Below are 18668 nucleotides of genomic sequence, written 5' to 3'. Positions count from 1 at the left end.
AATAGAAAATTAGTATTTCTCTGAATGGAGAAAAATGTAATTATTGAACTATTAATATTTATTTTTTATCTCTATAAAATGTAGTTATGATAATCTGAATAGTGATTATATGAGCCGTATATCTATTGTCCATGGCATTGTTTACACTAGTGGTCTAACCCTCCCCCACCTTTTCTATCCATCCCCCAACTCACTCACTATCCCACTCTTTCAAACAGCTGATTTCCAAGAAAGAAAGGGATAATTCGGAAGACATGTCTAGCAGATGATATAGAGAAGAGCGATGGAATATATCACATAGCAGCTGGTTTAATCTCTCTTGGCACTTTTCATTTTTAGCATTGGGTATGATATATGGCTAGCTTGTTAGCAATTTAGCTAGCTGACAACCCCGGTTAACGCAGCTAGCGATGCACAACTGACTTTCGTTGTGTAAAATCAAATAGGATTTCCTCGCGCTGCGAACAACGTTTGCTGATTTGTTTTTCGTTCATTTTCCTGGAATCGTTTCGTCTACTGAAAGTGCTTTTGCTCAAAGCAAATATATATGTCACGATAGTCTACTAGCTAAATACCGGCTATCTGTAAGGGGCATGGAACAGCTGGTTAGCAATCGGACTGACGCCAGCTAGCTAACGTTCTACGAATCTTAATGTCATTGACCGACATCTGAAGTGGATGAAATGGGCGTTTGCTACCTCTATTTAGCTACCTCTGCAACACAGTGCAACTGGTTAGCTATATAATAAGCTAGTGTAATTACTCAGCTAACTATATGCAAACACAGGTGTGTCTACTTTAAGGTTTAGCTAGCTAGTTCGTTAGTTAACTTCAACCAGACAAAGGTAGCTACAGTAGCTAGCTGAGCCCGGGCAATAAACTAATGTAGCGCGAGCTGTTAGCCAGGTAATGTAACATAGCATTGTTAGCTAAGGGGAGACTTCTTTCTCGTCGTACAATTAGGCCACAAAATGTATTGACAGTGACAGGCATTGTTTGCCCCAACCAGACTTGCATTGATTATGTGATCACTGGCCAAATAGATAGCGTTTGTGTCTATATAACGTTAGCTCAGGAACACGCACTGCTAATTATACTTTAGTTTTTTTGTCGTGACCTACCAACCTACCTCACTGAAGCTAATACTGGTGATTCCACGACGAGTCTAATAGCAAGCTTAACAGCACTGCTCCTGTTATTATATAGCTAGCAAGGTAGCTGCCAACCATATCAGACATTGTTTACATTTTCCGTTGCATGTTCTACAAGCAAGAAACATAGTCACAATCATGCCTGCATAGAACATTGAAGTGAAGCTCTCGGATCATGTATATGTAATGTATGCAACGTTCAAAGTGAGTACAGTATTAGACATGGCTCCCAAATGAATTCTTCTGATAGGGGTTTGAAGTAGAATGGCATTCCATGGTACAGGCCGGCAGCAGACAGTATGTGGTAACCTGTTCCCCGGATCTGAGTTAGGCCATAAGTATTTTTGCGTCAACACCTCAACTGGAGCCACTTCCACGGGCCTCAGTGCAACACCGAGTCTAACTGGACCCACTGCCCCAGCGGGGACGCCACGGCATCCAACATCTCTTGGGGGAAGCACAGGCGGCGGGGCCGCTGTACCACAGCCTCATAGTAGTCCTGCCAGTGAAGTACCAAGCCCTGCTGAGATGGAGCCTGATCGACCTATCGGTTATGGCGCATTTGGTGTGGTCTGGTAAGTTGTGCAATTTCAAATGAGAATTAAGACTGATTTCCATGTGAGTTTTTGCATGGTGTTTTTCCTTTAAAAAAAGGGTGTGTATCTGACAAGGGAATGAGATAGACATACTGTGCACGTGCCCTCTCCCCATTGTTGACCAGTGCTAACAGATGCCCCTCTTCATATTGCTCCTGCAGGTCAGTGACAGACCCTCGTGACGGGCGTAAGGTAGCCCTGAAGAAGATGCCCAATGTCTTCCAGAACCTAGTCTCCTGTAAGAGGGTCTTCAGAGAGCTGAGGATGCTCTGCTTCTTCAAACACGACAATGTAAGAATGGATAGCGATACATCTATACACAGGGCTGCACAACACACATAGGTAGCGTCCTAAATGTCACCCTATTTCCTATACTCTGGTAAAAAAAAAATAGTAGACTTGCTATAGGAAAAAGGTGCCATTTGAGACATTTTCATACAGTATTGCATCCATAACATAAGACATAGCGATGCGTCTTCACACTGCTCATTGATATGTTTTCATAGAGAGGCTAGCTTTACAAATATCACTGTGAAGTTAGAGTTTTGTTATAGTTTAGACACTTAAGGACAAGAAGTGCCATAACAAACGTTGGCTGTGAATGGTAGATCACTTTCTGAGTGTTGATGAATGGTGGCGATGTACAATCGTCAGAAAATGAACACGAAATGACGGCCAATGTTCTGTGGTCAAAGGCGATAGGATGGCCACTCACTGCTTTTAACCATTCGTCTGTCTGTTTTGTCCTTTAGATCTCTAATCATTAAAACAACGAGAAGGGTGATGATGATGATGTGTGTTTACAGGTGTTGTCAGCGCTGGACATTCTGCAGCCTCCACAGATGGACTGCTTCGAGGAAATGTATCCTTCACACGCACATTCATGTGCACACACACACTTGCACACATGATTGTTATGTGTCAGCCATTGTTCACTCCTGCACTTTCTCTCTCTATTATCATGTCCTCCTCCTTTCAAAACAGTCTGAATCTACATAGTACAATCTAAATCAAGATAAACCTCGACAGAGATGATACCATTAGTGATAGTCTTGTTATGATAGATACATTTAACTTTAATATAGATAGATGTAGTATTACGCTTTCTTCTATGTGGTCCATCCACATCCTATAGGCTTCTGTTTCCTTGACCGTGGGCCATGCCTGACTGTAGCTACGTGATCACTGAGCTGATGCAGAGTGACCTCCACAAAGTCATCGTGTCTCCCCAGCCCCTCACCACCGACCACATCAAGGTGTTCCTCTACCAGATTCTCAGAGGTGAGTGGGACGGTGGGAGGAGTGAGTAGGGAAAGGGGCAAAGTTGAAGGTTGAAATGGAGTTGGAATTCAAAGTTAAAGGTTGACTCCTGAGCCCAAAATCAACCCATTTGTGAGTTTGCCTCCTAGCCTTTCTGGGTTTGCAGGTTTAAAGGAGCCAGCTTGTTTCATGTGATGGAGCCATATTGATGGATTCATGTTGTCATTGACTGCAAACACTGAAGGGGAATTGGCTCGGGGCTGTATTTGAACTGTTATGAGTAACAGTGATTCTCCTTCTCTCAGGGCTGAAGTACCTGCATTCTGCTGGCATCCTGCACAGGGACATCAAACCTGGGAACCTGTTAGTCAACAGTAACTGCCTGCTCAAGGTAACTGTGTGTGTGTACACGTTTGTTTTGGCGTGTGTCCGCATGTATGAATGTGTGAATCTGTGTGTGAACTTCCTCAAAAGACATGACAAGAAAGCATTATGCTGGCCAAAAAGAAAATAACTTAGTAGAGGTCAATATGGGCTGAAGAATTTCATCTATACACCTTTTGACAAACATACACGTGTATTATGCTGTAATTACACTGGTCAACCTACACTGATTATACCAAACATTACAAACACCTTCCTAATATTGAGTTGCACCCCCCCCCCCCCCCCTTTTGCCCCCAGAACAGCCTCAATTCGTTGGGGCATGGAATCTACAAGGTGTCGAAAGCGTTCCACAGGGATGCTTGACTATGTTGACTCCAGTGCTTCCCACAGTTGTGTCAAGTTGGCTGGATGTTCTTTGGGTGGTCGACCATTCTTGATACACATGGGAAACTGTTGTTAGGTTCTAAAACTCATGGACGATTAGTAAAGCTTAGACCAAGTTTATTCACCCATTTGGTCATACAGATGCATAAGACAAAAACATATTTCCACCAGTGGTAGTATATATACCCTAATTTGGATGGAGTCTCCTCCTTCTCTCTAAACATTACATCTTGGTTGCTAGGCAGGAAGTTAAGTGATACGGGCAATAAACTGTTCCTTCTCCCTTAATGTGACCTGACCTCGACCCCCTTCCTCACTAATCCACCGCTCTCCACCCAGTCTTTCCTCCACTCAGTACATTCCAAGCTTAATTGCATCCACCATATACATTCCTCCTACAGATAACCATTAACTTCTAGTGTAGACCCTAGACTATGGCACCCCTCATGTCTCTAGTATAACTGATGATTAACTATATTTAAAGTTTAGAAATCCGAACCCATCACTGTTGAGCGTGAAAAACCCAGCATCGTTGCAGTTCTTGACACAGTGAAACTGGTGCACCTGGCCCCTACTACCATACTCTGTTCAAAGGCACTTAAATCTTTTGTCTTGCCCATTTTTCAGCCTCTGAATGGCACACATACACAATCCATGTCTCAATTGTCTCAAGGCTTAAAAATGCCCTCCATCTACAGTGATTGAAGTGGATTTAACAAGTGACATCAAAATGGTAGCTTTCACCTGGTCAGTCTGTCATGGAAAGAGCAGGTGTTCTTAATGTTTTGTATACTCAGTGTTATTATCATGTAACTAAATTCCCCCTCTTCCACTCACCTCTTTCTTTCTCTCTCTTCCCTCTCCTCTCTCTCTCTCTCTCAGATCTGTGACTTTGGGCTGGCACGTGTGGAGGAGCCGGACCCGTCTCGTCACATGACCCAGGAGGTGGTGACTCAGTACTACCGGGCTCCTGAGGTGCTGATGGGGAGCCGCCATTACGGCTCTGCCATAGACGTCTGGTCGGTGGGCTGCATCTTTGCTGAACTACTGGGTCGACGCATCCTGTTCCAGGCCCAGAGCCCCATACAACAGGTAGAGGGTAGGGCTGTTGCAGTGACCGTAATTACCGTCACACCGGCGGTCACAAGTCAGTCAAATTCCACGGTCACGGTAATTAGGCTCCTCCATGCTCTGATGCTGCTGATGGTCATTAGTAGCCTACCAAACTTGCTAACTGACTGGTACTCAGCACTCTATCGTCCCTCTAATCACTCTGACATCAATGCAAATGTAATCAAAAATCTAATCAAACATTTCATGAAAGCCCATGAGCTTATGTTGCGAAACATTTCTATAGCCTATGCAATTGCGCAATAAAACAGGGTGATGGTCTCTATTAAAAAGAGGAGGATCCCATCAGCTTTCTATAGGCTAGGCCTTCTATTTATTTCTCAACTTTCCTAATATGAAGCACATTGCTTATCTTTGCAACGGGAGTATAGCCTGGCTGGCATGAAAATCAACCACGGGAAAAGCGTCCTCCATTTGCTATTTAAGTGCATAGATGACGTGTATTTTTTCCCCCTGCCCCTTTTTCGATACAGGTGCATGATAACGATCCATCCTAAATCAAAACAAATTTCACACATACAGTACCAGTCAACAGGTTGCACACACCTACTGTGATAGAACATTTTCATATTCACCTGATTTGTTTGATATTAATAGTTAATGATTATATACATAACTAATAGTAAGACACTTCTCTCTCTTCATTCTGAGTGAACTGAGAGGAGTCTTTTGAAGCTTGGGCTGGCAACTGATTAAGTGATGGCTAGGTAAAAACCTACAGCTGGCATTCCGTAGATAAGATGTGGTGGGTGTAACAGAGATAAAGAGAGCCTGGAGGAATAGAACAAAACCCTCATTGTCTCATCATCCTGGCATCTGGGAAACTTAGCCTGGAGGGTTAGAACAACAACCATGCAGATGACCACAGGATGAACCCAAAGTAGCTTATGGTGCTCCCACTCTGCATGGGAGGGGCTGGAACCAGCCTGACTAAGCATTGTTTTAGGTCCTATATAAGATCTGTTTTTTTCATTATCAGTTAAGCACTCGGCAACACACTTTGGAGCGTGGGGTCGTCGGTTTCATTGCAATAATTAATTGATATTAAATAAAGATGGTTGTTTGGAGAAATTACCAAGTCTATCTCAGTACTGAATTTCCACGACATTCTTGGCGACGAGGATAGGATCGGCAACTTCACCTGTTGATCGCGCCTACTCATTCGAGGTTTTAAAAAAAAATATATATATTTTTTAAACTATTTTCTACATTGTAGAATAATAGTGAAGACATCAACTATGAAATAACACACATGGAATCGTGTAGTAACCAAATAAGTGTTAAACAAATCAAAATAGATTTTCTATTTTAGATTCTTCAAAGTAGCCACCCTTTGCCTTGATGACAGCTTTGCATACTCTTGGCATTCTCTCAACCAGCTTCACCTGGAATGCTTTTCCAAAAGTCTTGAAGGAGTTCCCACATGTGCTGAGCACTTGTTGGCTGCTTTTTCTTCACTCTGCGGTCCAACTCATCCCAGAGCATCTCAATTCAGTTGAAGTTGGGTGATTATGGAAGCCAAGTCATCTGATGCAGCACTCTCCTCCTTGGTCAAATAGCCCTTACATAGCCTGGAGGTGTGTTGGGTCATTGTCCTGTTGAAAAACAAATGAGTCCCACTAAGCGCAAACCAGATGGGATGGTGTATCGCTGCAGAATGCTGTGGTATCCATGCTGGTTAAGTGTGCCTTGAATTCTAAATAAATCATTGACAGTGTCACCAGCAAAGCACCATCACACGTTCTCAGCTAACATCAAGGCGGTGACCCGATCCTGTAGGTTCATGCTCTACAACATTCGCAGAGTACGACCCTGCCTTACACAGGAAGCGGCGCAGGTCCTAATCCAGGCACTTGTCATCTCCCGTCTGGATTACTGTAACTCGCTGCTGGCGGGGCTCCCTGCCTGTGCCATTAAACCCTTACAACTCATCCAGAATGCCGCAGCCCGTCTGGTGTTCAACCTTACCAAGTTCTCGCACGCCACCCCGCTCCTCCGCACACTCCACTGGCTTCCAGTTGAAGCTCGCATCTGCTACAAGACCATGGTGCTTGCCAATACGGAGCTGTGAGGGGAACGGCACCTCCGTACCTTCAGGCTCTGATCAGTCCCTACACCCAAAGAAGGGCACTGCGTTCATCCACCTCTGGCCTGCTCGCCTCCCTACCTCTGCGGAAGCACAGTTCCCGCTCAGCCCAGTCAAAACTGTTCGCTGCTCTGGCACCCCAATGGTGGAACAAGCTCCCTCACAACGCCAGGACAGCGGAGTCAATCACCACCTTCCGGAGACACCTGAAACCCCACCTCTTTAAGGAATACCTGGGATAGGATAAAGTAATCCTTCTACCCACCCCCCACTACCCCCCCACCCCCCCCAAAAAGATATACCGTAAATTCCGGACTATAAGCCGCAACTTTTTTCCCAGGCTTTGAACCTCGCGGCTTAAACAATGGATTTTTAATATATGGATTTTTCCCGCTTTCAATTTTTTTTCTCCAAAAAAAACATTCTGTGACGTGCTCAGTTTTTTGGCGGCATGAAGCTTTCATTAGACGAATGAAATTGCCGAACGGGTTAAGGTCAAACAACTTTTTTGTTTACTGTTTAGATTAAATCGAGCGCTCTCAAACTTCATCCTGATTACGGTAGTCATTTTGTCACCCTCATCATGGCAAAGACACGGAGAAAGGCATATGATGTAGCTTTCAAGTTGAAGGCGATTGATCTGGCTGTTGGAAAAGGAAATAGAGCTGCTGCACGGGAGCTTGGTCTTAATGAGTCGATGATAAGACGTTGGAAACAGCAGCGTGAGGAATTGACTCAGTGCAAAAAGACAACTAAAGCTTACTGCTAATTATATTTTTTTGTTACAAGCCGTGTTTCGTTAAAGCCTGTGTAAAGTTCATTTGTTTCAATGTACCGGTAGGCACCTGCGGCTTATAGACATGTGCGGCTTATTTATGTTCAAAATAATATTTTTTTTTTTATTCAGTGGGTGCGGCTTATATTCAGGTGCACTTAATAGTCCGGAAATTACGGTAGATGTACTATTGTATAGTGGTTGTTCCACTGGATATCATAAGGTGAATGCACCAATTTGTAAGTCGCTCTGGATAAGAGCGTCTGCTAAATGACGTAATTGTAAATCACACCTCCATGCTTCATGGTGGGAACTACATATGCGGAGATAATCTGTTCACCTACTCTGCGTCTCACAAAGACACGGCGGTTGGAACCAAAAATCTCAAATTTGGACTCATCAGACCAAAGGACAGATTTCCACCGGTCTAATGTCCATTGCTCGTGTTTCTTGGCCCAAGCAAGTCTCTTCTTCTTATTGGTGTCCTTTAGTAGTGGTTTCTTTGCAGAAATTTGACCATGAAGGCCTGATTCAAGCAGTCTCCTCTGAACAGTTGATGTTGAGATGTCTGTTACTTGAACTGTGAAGCATTTATTTGTGCTGCAATCTGTGGTTCAGTTAACTCTAATGAACTTATCCTCTGCCGCAGAGCTAACTCTGGGTCTTCCTTTCCTGTGACGGTCCACATGAGAGCCAGTTTCATCATAGCGCTTGACGGTTTTTGCGACTGCACTTGAAGAAACGTTCAAAGTTCTTGACATTGTCCAGATTGACTGACCTTCATGTCTTAAAGTAATGACTACTGTACCTCCATGAAGCTGGTTGAGAGAATGCCAGGAGTGTGCAAAGCTGTCATCAAGGCAAAGGGTGGCTACTTTGAAGAATCTTATACATAAAATATATTTTGATTTGTTTAACACTGTTTTGGTTACTACATGATTCCATATGTGTTATTTCATAGTTTTGATGTCTTCACTATTATTCTACAATGTAGAAAATAGTAAAAATAAAGAAAAACCCTGGAATGAGTAGGTGTTATAACTTTTGACTGTTACTGTATATTATTTAGTATATGTAAAGACAAGATTTAATCAAGAATAGTCTGATGGGTGACAATATTAGCCTATCACTTGTGAATTATATATTATCACTGATGCCCAGCGTAAGGCAAGAAATAATGCCTTTTTTTTAGGTTTTTACGAATGATAGTCGCACACCTCATGTAGCCTAGCCCATAGGCCTTTATGTTTTGAGGTTTGCATCACAACTAAAGTGGCAAAATATCTTCTTACAAGGGGTGAAGAACCTAACTTGCATACATGAAAGCATTACATGCATAATTGCTTTTGCGGTCACTTGATAATGGTGTTCAAATCAAATGTATTTGTCACATACACGTGTTTAGCAGATGTTACTGCGGGTGTAGCTTGTGCTTCTAGTTCCAACAGTGCAGCAATAACTAACAAGTAATGTCTAACAATTTCACAACAAATACCTAATACACACAAATCTAAGTAAAGGAATGGAATTAAGAATATATAAATATATGGATGAGCAATGTCAGAGCGGCATAGACTAAGATACAGTAGATAGTATAGAATACAGTATATACATATGAGTTGAGTAATGCAAGATATGTAAACATTATTAAAATGACTAGTGTTCCATTTTTTTGAAGTGGCCAATGATTTAAATTCTGTGTATGTAGGCAGCAGCCTATCTGTGCAAGTGATGGCTATTTAACAGTCTGATGGCCTTGAGATAGAAGCTGTTTTTTAGTCTCTAGTTTTCCCGCTAATGGAACATTCACTCTTATAGCCTACTGCCGTGTGCGTATTGCTGCGCTTATAATGTGAAGAAATAACTGAATTGTTTATCAACATTTTAAGCTAAACGTTCTGATCTGTTGCGTCAGCCACATTGCGTACATTTTTTGGGGGGAATATGTATTTCTCACATAGAATAAGATCTTTTGCTGTTCATAAGGCCTACTCATCTTGTTTGCTGACTAAGTAAATGTGGACAGTTCTTCCAATATTTTCAGTATGCACCTCGGAATTGGATAAGAACTTGCGCAGTTGCGTCCCCAATGTGTCTGTCTTCACTTGTAGCCTGTGATGGAGAGCCATGTCAGAGAGAGTTGCTTCGGAGCAAGCAGCACTCAGGGAGAAGGGCACAACGCAGCACTCTGGGCCAAGGGCACATCGGCCACTGGCCTGCAAAAGGCATGGATTTTTTTAGGGTGCATTACGGCCACACAAAGGGGATGCCGCTATGAAATTCGAGGCATTATTAAGTGCTTGTAAAATTGTGAATGAGAGACTGATGAAGTGTTTATAGCCTGCGCAAAAAAAAGTAGAGCTCATGCCTTTCAAGTTACTTTTTAAAAATCACCATTAGTCGCATCATGCAGCCTTATAATGTATTAAAAATCAAAATATATAGCCCAACGTTTGTAGAACAACTAAAGTTACATTAATAACTACAAATTAAACATATAGGAGCCCCTGTTTCTTTGTTAACCGCTCAACACAGAATAGCCGCATGTGCACACTCCCTCAAATCGTTTGGAGAAAATATCCTTTCTATTTTATTCAGCTTTGTTCAATTGTATTCTTCATAATATAAAATAATGCCATGCAATTCTGAGTAAATCTTGTCTGCTAAATTAACTAGTGAAGCCCACAGCCATTTGGCAAAGCCAGATCAGGACCTAACATAAGGACAACTCAGAGTATGTTATTCTGTTCTCCTGAAATAGACTACATTTTCTTCATATCATGCTTCCTTAGACCTGTCTAAAATAAATAATGGATTTATTGTCAAGGTGTAGGCTATATTACATGGATTTATTAAACTTTTTAAAATGTGGATGTTCCAAAGGTCTGCATCAGTGGCTTGTAGGCTATATGTGGAAGCCAGGAGATGCTAAATGTGTTTGTTAATTAACAGTCAATTACTGTGAGACCGACAGTTATTTGCTTGACAATCACCGACTGACGAAATTGTGTGCCCACCACAGCTCTCGTAGAGGGGTGGGAGGCACAGAACCCTATTCAACAGGTTGGGAGGGAGGAAAGAGGGAAAGCCATCTGAAGGTGTAATCTGTCTGGGCAATAATTTAAACTTTTGTCTAACAATTATTAATCAAATGTATCACATTTTTTTGTTGGTTTGTTGTCAAATTAAATCTCCTCACTCTCTATATTCTCTCTCTCTCTCTCTCTCTCTCTCTCTCTCTCCCTCTACCCCTCAGTTGGATCTGATCACTGATCTGCTGGGTACCCCTCCTCTCTCTGCCATGGCATCTGCCTGTGAGGGGGCCAGAGCTCACATCCTGAGAGGACCTCACAAACCGGTACTTCCTCCTCACTGAACCTATGAACTACTCATTAACTGATCAGAACTTCCTTTGTATTACTATGAGACACATGTGGTCAAATATTGTCCCCCTTGCACTTTACAAATGGAAATACCTTACTTCCAACTAGGGTTGTTACGGTGACCGTTTTACCACCACACCTGCGGTCCCGAGTCATGACCGCAATCAAATTCCATATGACCGTTTAGTCACGGTAACTAGGCTTCTCCAAAACTGCGCTCTGATGCCGCTGATGGTCATTAGTATCCTACCAAACTTGCTAACTGCCAGTCACTAATGGCCTGGTACTTATTGTCCCTCTAATCACTCCGACATAAATGCAATCAAAAATCAAATTGAACACTTCATGAGAGCCCATGAACATTTCTATATGCTATGCATTTGTGTGAGAAAATAAGAGTTTTGAAGGTCTCTATTAAAACGAGGGAGGATCCCATCAGCTTTCTATAGGCTAGGCCTACTATTTATTTCTCAACTTTCCTAATATTAAGCACATTGCTTCACTTTTACAACAGGAGCAGCCTACCTGGCTGGTATGAAAATGAACCGCAGGAAAAGTGTCCTCCATTTGCTATTTGTGTATATGATGACATGTATTATTGATTTTTTTTCTGCCCCTGTTCCGACAGATGCATAGATAATCACACCATGTAGCCTAGTCCATAGGCCTATATGTTTTGATATGGTTTGTATCACAACTAAAGTGGCCAAATAATTCCAAATGTAGCCTATAGCCTAGGCATAGGACCCCTGGAACACGGTTGGGGAGCACATAGTTTACAGAGCCTAGTGAAACGTGTTCTTATAAGCCCAGCCATTGCGCCATTGCGTGTGTAAACAGAGTTTTGACTGGCCACTATTTAAAAGAGGATCCCAGCTTTCTTGTGCTGCTATATTTCTTCACACTTCTTAAAATTAAGCACATTAATCCGCTTTATAAGCAGTGTAGCCAACCAGGCATACATAGACAGTGCGTGAGTTAAGTTTGGGGAAGATAATTTTCCCCATTAAAAATGCACCTTTATAATAAAAACATTACATGCATAATCGCATTTGCTGACTTATGTAAGAGCCTACTATTCGTAGTGTGATGAATAGGTTGGATAGTCATAATATAACTCAATCAGTGTTAGCAAAAAAGAAAGTTCAATGCATGGCTGAGTGCGTATAACCTAGAGTAGGTCTAGTCTATCAGCTATATCAGATATGTTTCTTCTTTCTTTGCCTTTTTTCCCCGCGATTGTATTTTTAAATTGCGATATGCCTGGCTTGGTCTCCCCACTTTTCACAGTCCGTCGCAACTCAACAATGAATCTGCCCATATTGCGCACGCTGCCTTTCCTTCCGACTGTAGGCGATGCGATTTAAAACAATCCACAACTTATTTTTTTTTTAAAGAAGCTAATGATCTTCCGTGGCTAAATCATGCTTTAGTATTCTATTTTGAATGATTTTATTTATTTCTCCTATATAATTTTGCCAATTTAATTCAATTTCTTTCGGGAAAGCTTCCCCTAGCCTAATGGACACGCCGTATATGCTTGCATATTAAAAACCGTAACCTCCGTTTGCTATTCGAGTGCAGGCTTTGTATAACTTTTTTTTTTGTGGGCCGTTCTAAATAAAAAATAATTCCACACATACACTATATATGCAAAAGTATGTGGACACCCTTTCAAATGAGTGAATTTGGCTATTTCAGCCACCTGTTGCTGATAGGTGTCTAAAATCAAGCACACAGCCATGCAATCTCCATCGATAAACATTGGCAATAGAATGGCCTTACTGAAGTGTTGTGTGACTTTCAACGTGGCACCTTCAGGATGCCACCTTTCCAACTAGTCAGTTCGTAAAATGTCTTCCCTACCAGAGCTGCCTCAGTCAACTGTAAATGCTGTTATTGTAAAGTGGAAATGTCTAGGAGCAACAACGGCTCAGCCGCGAAGTGGTTGGCTACACAAGCTCACAGAACTGGACTGCCTAGTGCTGAAGCGCGTAAAAATCATTTGTCCTCGGTTGCAACACTCACTACCAAGTTCCAAACTCTGGAAGCAACGTCAGCACAAGAACTGTTTTCGGGAGCTTAATGAAATGGGTTTCCATTGCCAAGCAGCCGCACACAAGCCTAAAATCACCAATGCCAAGCGTCGGCTGGAGTGACTGCCATTGGACTCTGGAACAGTGGAAATGCGTACTCTGGGGTGATGAATCACGCTTCACCATCTGGCAGTCGGACGGACGAATCTAACGCTACAGCATACAATGACATTCTTGACGATTCTGTGCTTCCAACTTTGTGGCAGCAGTTTGGGGGAAGCCCCTTTCCTGTTTCAGCATGACAATGCCCCCATGCACAAAGTGAGGTCCATACAGAAATGGTTTGTCGAGATCAGTGTGGAAGAACTTCAACCCCATCGAACACCTTTGGGGTGAATTAGAACGCCGACTGCGAGCCAGGCCTAATCATCCAACATCCGTGCCTGACCTCACTAATGCTCTTGTGGCTGAATGGAAGCAAGTCCCACCAGCAATGTTCCAACATCTAGTGGAAAGCCTTCCCAGAAGAGTTGAGGCTGTAATAGCAGCAAAAGGGGGACCAACTCAATATTAATGCCCATGGTTTTGGAATGAGATGTTCGACGAACAGGTGTCCACATACTTTTGGTCTTGTAGTGTATATTGTATATTGCCATATGTAAAGACCAGATTTAAATGAAGAATAGTCTGATGGGTCAGAATATTATCAAGTGCTTGTCAAATTGTGAATGACAGAATGCAGCCTGCAAGAAGAAGAGCTCATGTCTTTCATGAGACTTTTTTTCCAAGTCATTTGTCTCATCATGCAGCCTTAGGCTATATGTTTAGATTTTTAATGCATTCTAAGTTTGTATCACAACTAAAGTTGCAAAAAGAACTACACATTAAACATATAGGAGTCCCTGTTTCTTTGTTAACCGCTCAACACTGAATAGCTACATGTGTCACTCCCTCGGAAATCGTTTGGTGGAAAATATGCTTTCTATTGTATTCAGCTATGTTCAATTGTATTCTTCATACTATAAAAGAATGCCACGGAATTCTAAGCAAATCCTGTCTGCTAAATTAACTAGTGTAGCCCACGGCCATATGGCATAGCCAGATCAGGGCCTAACATAAGGACAACTCAGAATATGCTATTCTGTTTTTCTGAAATAGCCTACATTTTCTTCATCATGTTTCTTTAAACCTGTCTAAAATAAATAATGGATTTATTGAGATGGTGTATGCTATATAAAATTCATTTCTTATAGTTTTTATACTTGGATTGTAGGCTATGCATGGAAGATGGACACTTTTGGCACCCTTGCACGATTCTCTTTCTTAAAACAAAAAAATTGGGGGGTATTAAACAAACACAAACAAACAGCCAAACGTGTTTGTGTTAAGGTTAAGGGTGCCAAAATATTACTGCTCATGGCCCAGTTTCCCAAAAGCATCTTGGAAGACTAAGTTAATTGGTGAACTTAGCCTTAAGATGCTTTTGGGAAACTGGGCCCAGATATTATCTAATCTATACCCCACCCACAATCCTTATTTAAAACCAGGTGCAGCAGTTCATGATGTAAAATCTCTCGTTCCCCCTCAGCCGTCGCTCTCTGTGTTATATATGCTGTCGGACGGGGCGACCCACGAGGCCGTGCACCTGTTGTGTCGTATGCTGGTGTTTGATCCGGTGAGTACAGACAGAAGTCTATTGTCACACAATTGGCTACCTCTCTTATAGGGAAGTTTTAAGTTTAAGCAACAAAAGCTGAAAATGTAGCTAGCAACCTCTGAGAAGGAAAACGCCTAGCTAGCTACAGTAAGGGAGAAAATACAAGATTAGAGAGGGACCAACTTTCTTTCCATGTGTGTGACTCAGGCCAAACGGATCTCGGGCAGCGACGCCCTCTCCCACCCCTACCTGGACGAGGGCCGTCTGCGCTACCACACGTGCATGTGTCAGTGCTGCTACTCGGTGCCCAGTGGGCGCGTGTACACGCGGGACTTTGAACCGCCCGCCGACCGCAACTTCAGCCACAGCTACGATAACAGCCTGCTCTCTGTCTGGCAGGGCAAAGGTAGGAGCTATCTGGTGCTCTTCCCTCTACTCCTCTTTCTCTTCAATTCTCTTCTCTTTGACTTTTTTCCAACCCAGCTTGTTATTGAAATTGATGGCCTGTTGCGATCTCGTTCTCGCAATCTCTCCTCTCTCTCTCGCTCTATCAGAGCTCATCCATCGCTTCATAACAGAGCACCAGCAGGGGAAACGAGTGCCGCTGTGCATCAACCCCCAGAGTGCCGCCTTCAAGACCTTCATCAGGTGAGGAACACCAAGGGAGGGATGAACACAACTAATATACATGCAGCTTAAAATACTATTTTGCCATGGACTATCTACATCTCTCTTTCTTTGTCTATCTTTCTCGATCTCTCAGGTCTACTGCGTGGCATTCCTCCAAAGTCTCCAGGAAGGAGGAGAGATGAAGGGGAGTATCGTTCATGTTCAAGAACAATCATGGGAAATTCAGTTTGATAAAAAAGAACAAGACTTGCTTTGGTCAATATAATAGAGATAGGTTTGGGTTTCTCTGGATGGAGGGGAGGTGTGAATGAAACAGTACGCCAGCCTCTCAGAGAGAAGAACAGTGTCAGAGGAAATGCTCATTTTTACTAAAGACTACATTTCCCTTCAATGAAAACTACAGTTCCCAACTATGAAAATGACTATTGACACTGGTGAAGACTTGACTACACCAACGCTATAGGCATTTCCCCAATGCTGAAACTAAAATGTGCTGCTGAATTTTAAAAAAGGAATGAAGAGTGGTAGAAGAGGGAAATTGGAAACATTTATTACTGGAAGTTGAAGTTGGTTGTGTTGTGCTCCAAATGTGGTTGAAGGTAGAGACAAAGGAATAGCTGTTTAATTAATTTATGTTGAATAATTGTTCTGCTCTGTTAATTTTGAAGTCATTCCAGCCTCGTGCAATATGATAGTGTCTAAGCAACGTGCTCCTGGCGATACCATACTCTCTTACCTGTGCTCTCAGTGACTTAGTCATGTTAATGTTACATTGATGACCCTACCTTTATCATCGATTCCATAAAATTTGGTTTGATAGTTTCACTGGACCCATTCTCAATATCTTCGGTAAACTGGTTTTAGATCTGCGCTACAATGCAACCTCTGGCCTTGAGGTTCACTCCGTGCTACTTGTGAATCTTCCTTCCCAATCTGTCTTCGTCCATAAGATCAAACCATTTCCTAGACAACAAATTGACCGCATTCTTTGATTGGGTGGGGCCACGGCTTCTGAGGCAGATGAAGCCTCGCTCATGTTTTTAAAATCATATTATTTTATATTTTTTTATTTATATTTTTTTTTTAGCTTCTCTGTGAGTGGCGGTTCGAGCTTGAGCACGTGTTGTGCCCATGTACTGAGTAGTCAGCCCTTTCAGTGTGTGTGTGTGTGTGTGCGCACACTCACGTGTGTCTGTGTGTAGAGTTTAAGGGAAAGTGCAGTTTTCTGCTTCAATGATTTCATTACCTCAAAAAAAGTTGGAGTCAAAAAGGGAACCCAGAGAGTCTACTGGGTAAAGTGTACATAGACCCAACTCAACTACTACGCACTGTAACGTGATGTCATTCCTTTGTACTAAATCACTGTCCTCCTTAACCTCTGTCGCTCCCTCTTGGAGAGAGGGATGGAGGATGAGGGACAGATGACAGGAAGAACAGCTTGTTGAAACGTATTGGTGAAATGCTGCTGTATTTTGTTTTTCCTTTATTGGTTGTTGGTTTATTTCCAGTTGAGTTCACGGCTCAGGTGTTCCATTGCAAAGACTGTGGACCCGACCACGCAAATACACACAGATATTATTCACCAATAACAGTGTGCCTCAACTCTTTTTCTTCTCCACAAAGAGGAACCGCAAAGCTCTGTGCGCTGAAGCTCTGACTGGAGCTAGTACTAACTAAAATGAGGCTCCTGAAGACGCTGTACTGTGCTAGTTGGCATTGCCGTCATGGCAGTGGTCAGGCCCTTGTTCCGCCACCAGATGGTGCTATTGTGTGCTAAGTGTAGGCTAAGGGGTTGACGGGGATTGCCAGAATGTTTCACTTAAACCTGCATGTCTGTATTTATGATATATATAAAAAAAGGAAGAGGCTTTTGGATTTGAATGCAGTGCAATGGGAGTTGTCGCCATGGACAAGCCTTCCTTGTGGTGATGTTAATTATTTAGATTTTAGGAAATATGATTCATATTTTTATGTTTTGTGATGTGATCCATTTAAAAAGTTATTTTTTGGTTTCACAACTTTGCTATTGTCTTTAGTAGAGAGCCCAAGCAGGCTGAGTTTTAGAAGAGCTCACCAGGGTCCGTCTCTTTCCCTCACACCCTCCTTTCTTCTCTCTATCCCCCTCACACTGTCCTCTCGTCTCTGTTCGCCTTTTATAGCAGGGTCATATTCATTAGGCACCAAAAAAATAAAACTGACTAAAACTGGGAGGGACTATTTGAACTTGTCCAATAAGAAACTTGTTGCAAAATGTTTTCCTACAGTGTGCACTAAGGAGTATGACCCAGCTAAAGCAATGGTTAAAGCAATGCATCAGAGAGTAGCACCGTTAGGGATTTTCTTTCAGATGTCCAGTTCTCTTCAGATCAGATCTATGATCCATCCCAAATGACACCCTATTCCCTTTGTAGTGCACTACTGAGGGTCTGGTCAAAAGTAGTGCACTATATAGGGAATAGGGTGCCATTTGGGATGCAGCTACTGAAGGAAAAGGAAGCAGGTCTATATCCTTTGTTCATGAGCTCAATAGGCACTGGAGAGAAGACCACCTGGGAATGTAGATGTTAGAAATGTTTCTGATAAGAAAAAAAAGTGATACTTGTGTTTTTTGATTATTCTGAATATGAAACCAATGTTAAATACTGCTGTTTTGAAAATGTTAAAATTCTGTTGGTTTGTTTTTTTTGTCATGATGTTTAGGAAACGTTTTGGACTTGTGCTCCCAACAAATACTTGAATTTCTTAAAAAAACGACAAGAGTAAAGTAGTGAATGAATAAATGCATAGTCACTGGATAATATTCCTGTGTGGTGTCTGTCCGCTTATCAATGGGGAGGGGGTTAAATTGTACTGTATCAGGTTGTTGACTTAAGGGCTGCTGCCTCAAATTACAAGTTATTTTTGCCCCATACAATATTTGTATTTTTTGGTTGTATACTTTTTCTTGTGTTCAGAAAGTTTTATGTTCTCTTTCTATATGGCAATTTTCCAACATGTCTGATAACTCTGGTTATTATGCCTATTGCATTATATCCTATATATGACACTGAGATATAATCAGTTTACACATTTGACAAGTGTCTATCTTTCAGTAAAGTGTTACCCAATTTATCACACATTATTGTACAGGTTATCAGGTTGACCTGCAGAGCTTGTGCACATTAGATTGCTTCTATATGTTCTATCCATGTG

The 18668-nt window shown here is 42.2% G+C and overlaps 1 protein-coding gene across 1 annotated transcript; it reads left to right on the top strand.

The window, feature by feature from the left end:
• The first annotated feature begins 56 nt into the window (after positions 1–56).
• LOC115192155 (serine/threonine-protein kinase NLK2-like) lies at positions 57–18276 on the top strand. The gene is made up of 11 exons (XM_029750347.1): positions 57–1726; positions 1909–2038; positions 2554–2609; positions 2922–3028; positions 3313–3398; positions 4661–4870; positions 11027–11128; positions 14778–14864; positions 15054–15252; positions 15401–15494; positions 15610–18276. Exons 1-11 carry the CDS (start codon positions 1416–1418, stop codon positions 15656–15658), a joined length of 1431 nt encoding a protein of 476 aa, XP_029606207.1. The 5' UTR covers positions 57–1415; the 3' UTR covers positions 15659–18276.
• Positions 18277–18668: the final 392 nt, after the last annotated feature.

Source organism: Salmo trutta, chromosome 4, assembly GCF_901001165.1.
Source record: "Salmo trutta chromosome 4, fSalTru1.1, whole genome shotgun sequence".
NCBI classification, from domain to species: domain Eukaryota; kingdom Metazoa; phylum Chordata; class Actinopteri; order Salmoniformes; family Salmonidae; genus Salmo; species Salmo trutta.
The sequence above is the reverse complement of the archived record's forward strand: the minus strand, read 5'-3'. Positions and strand labels throughout refer to the sequence as shown.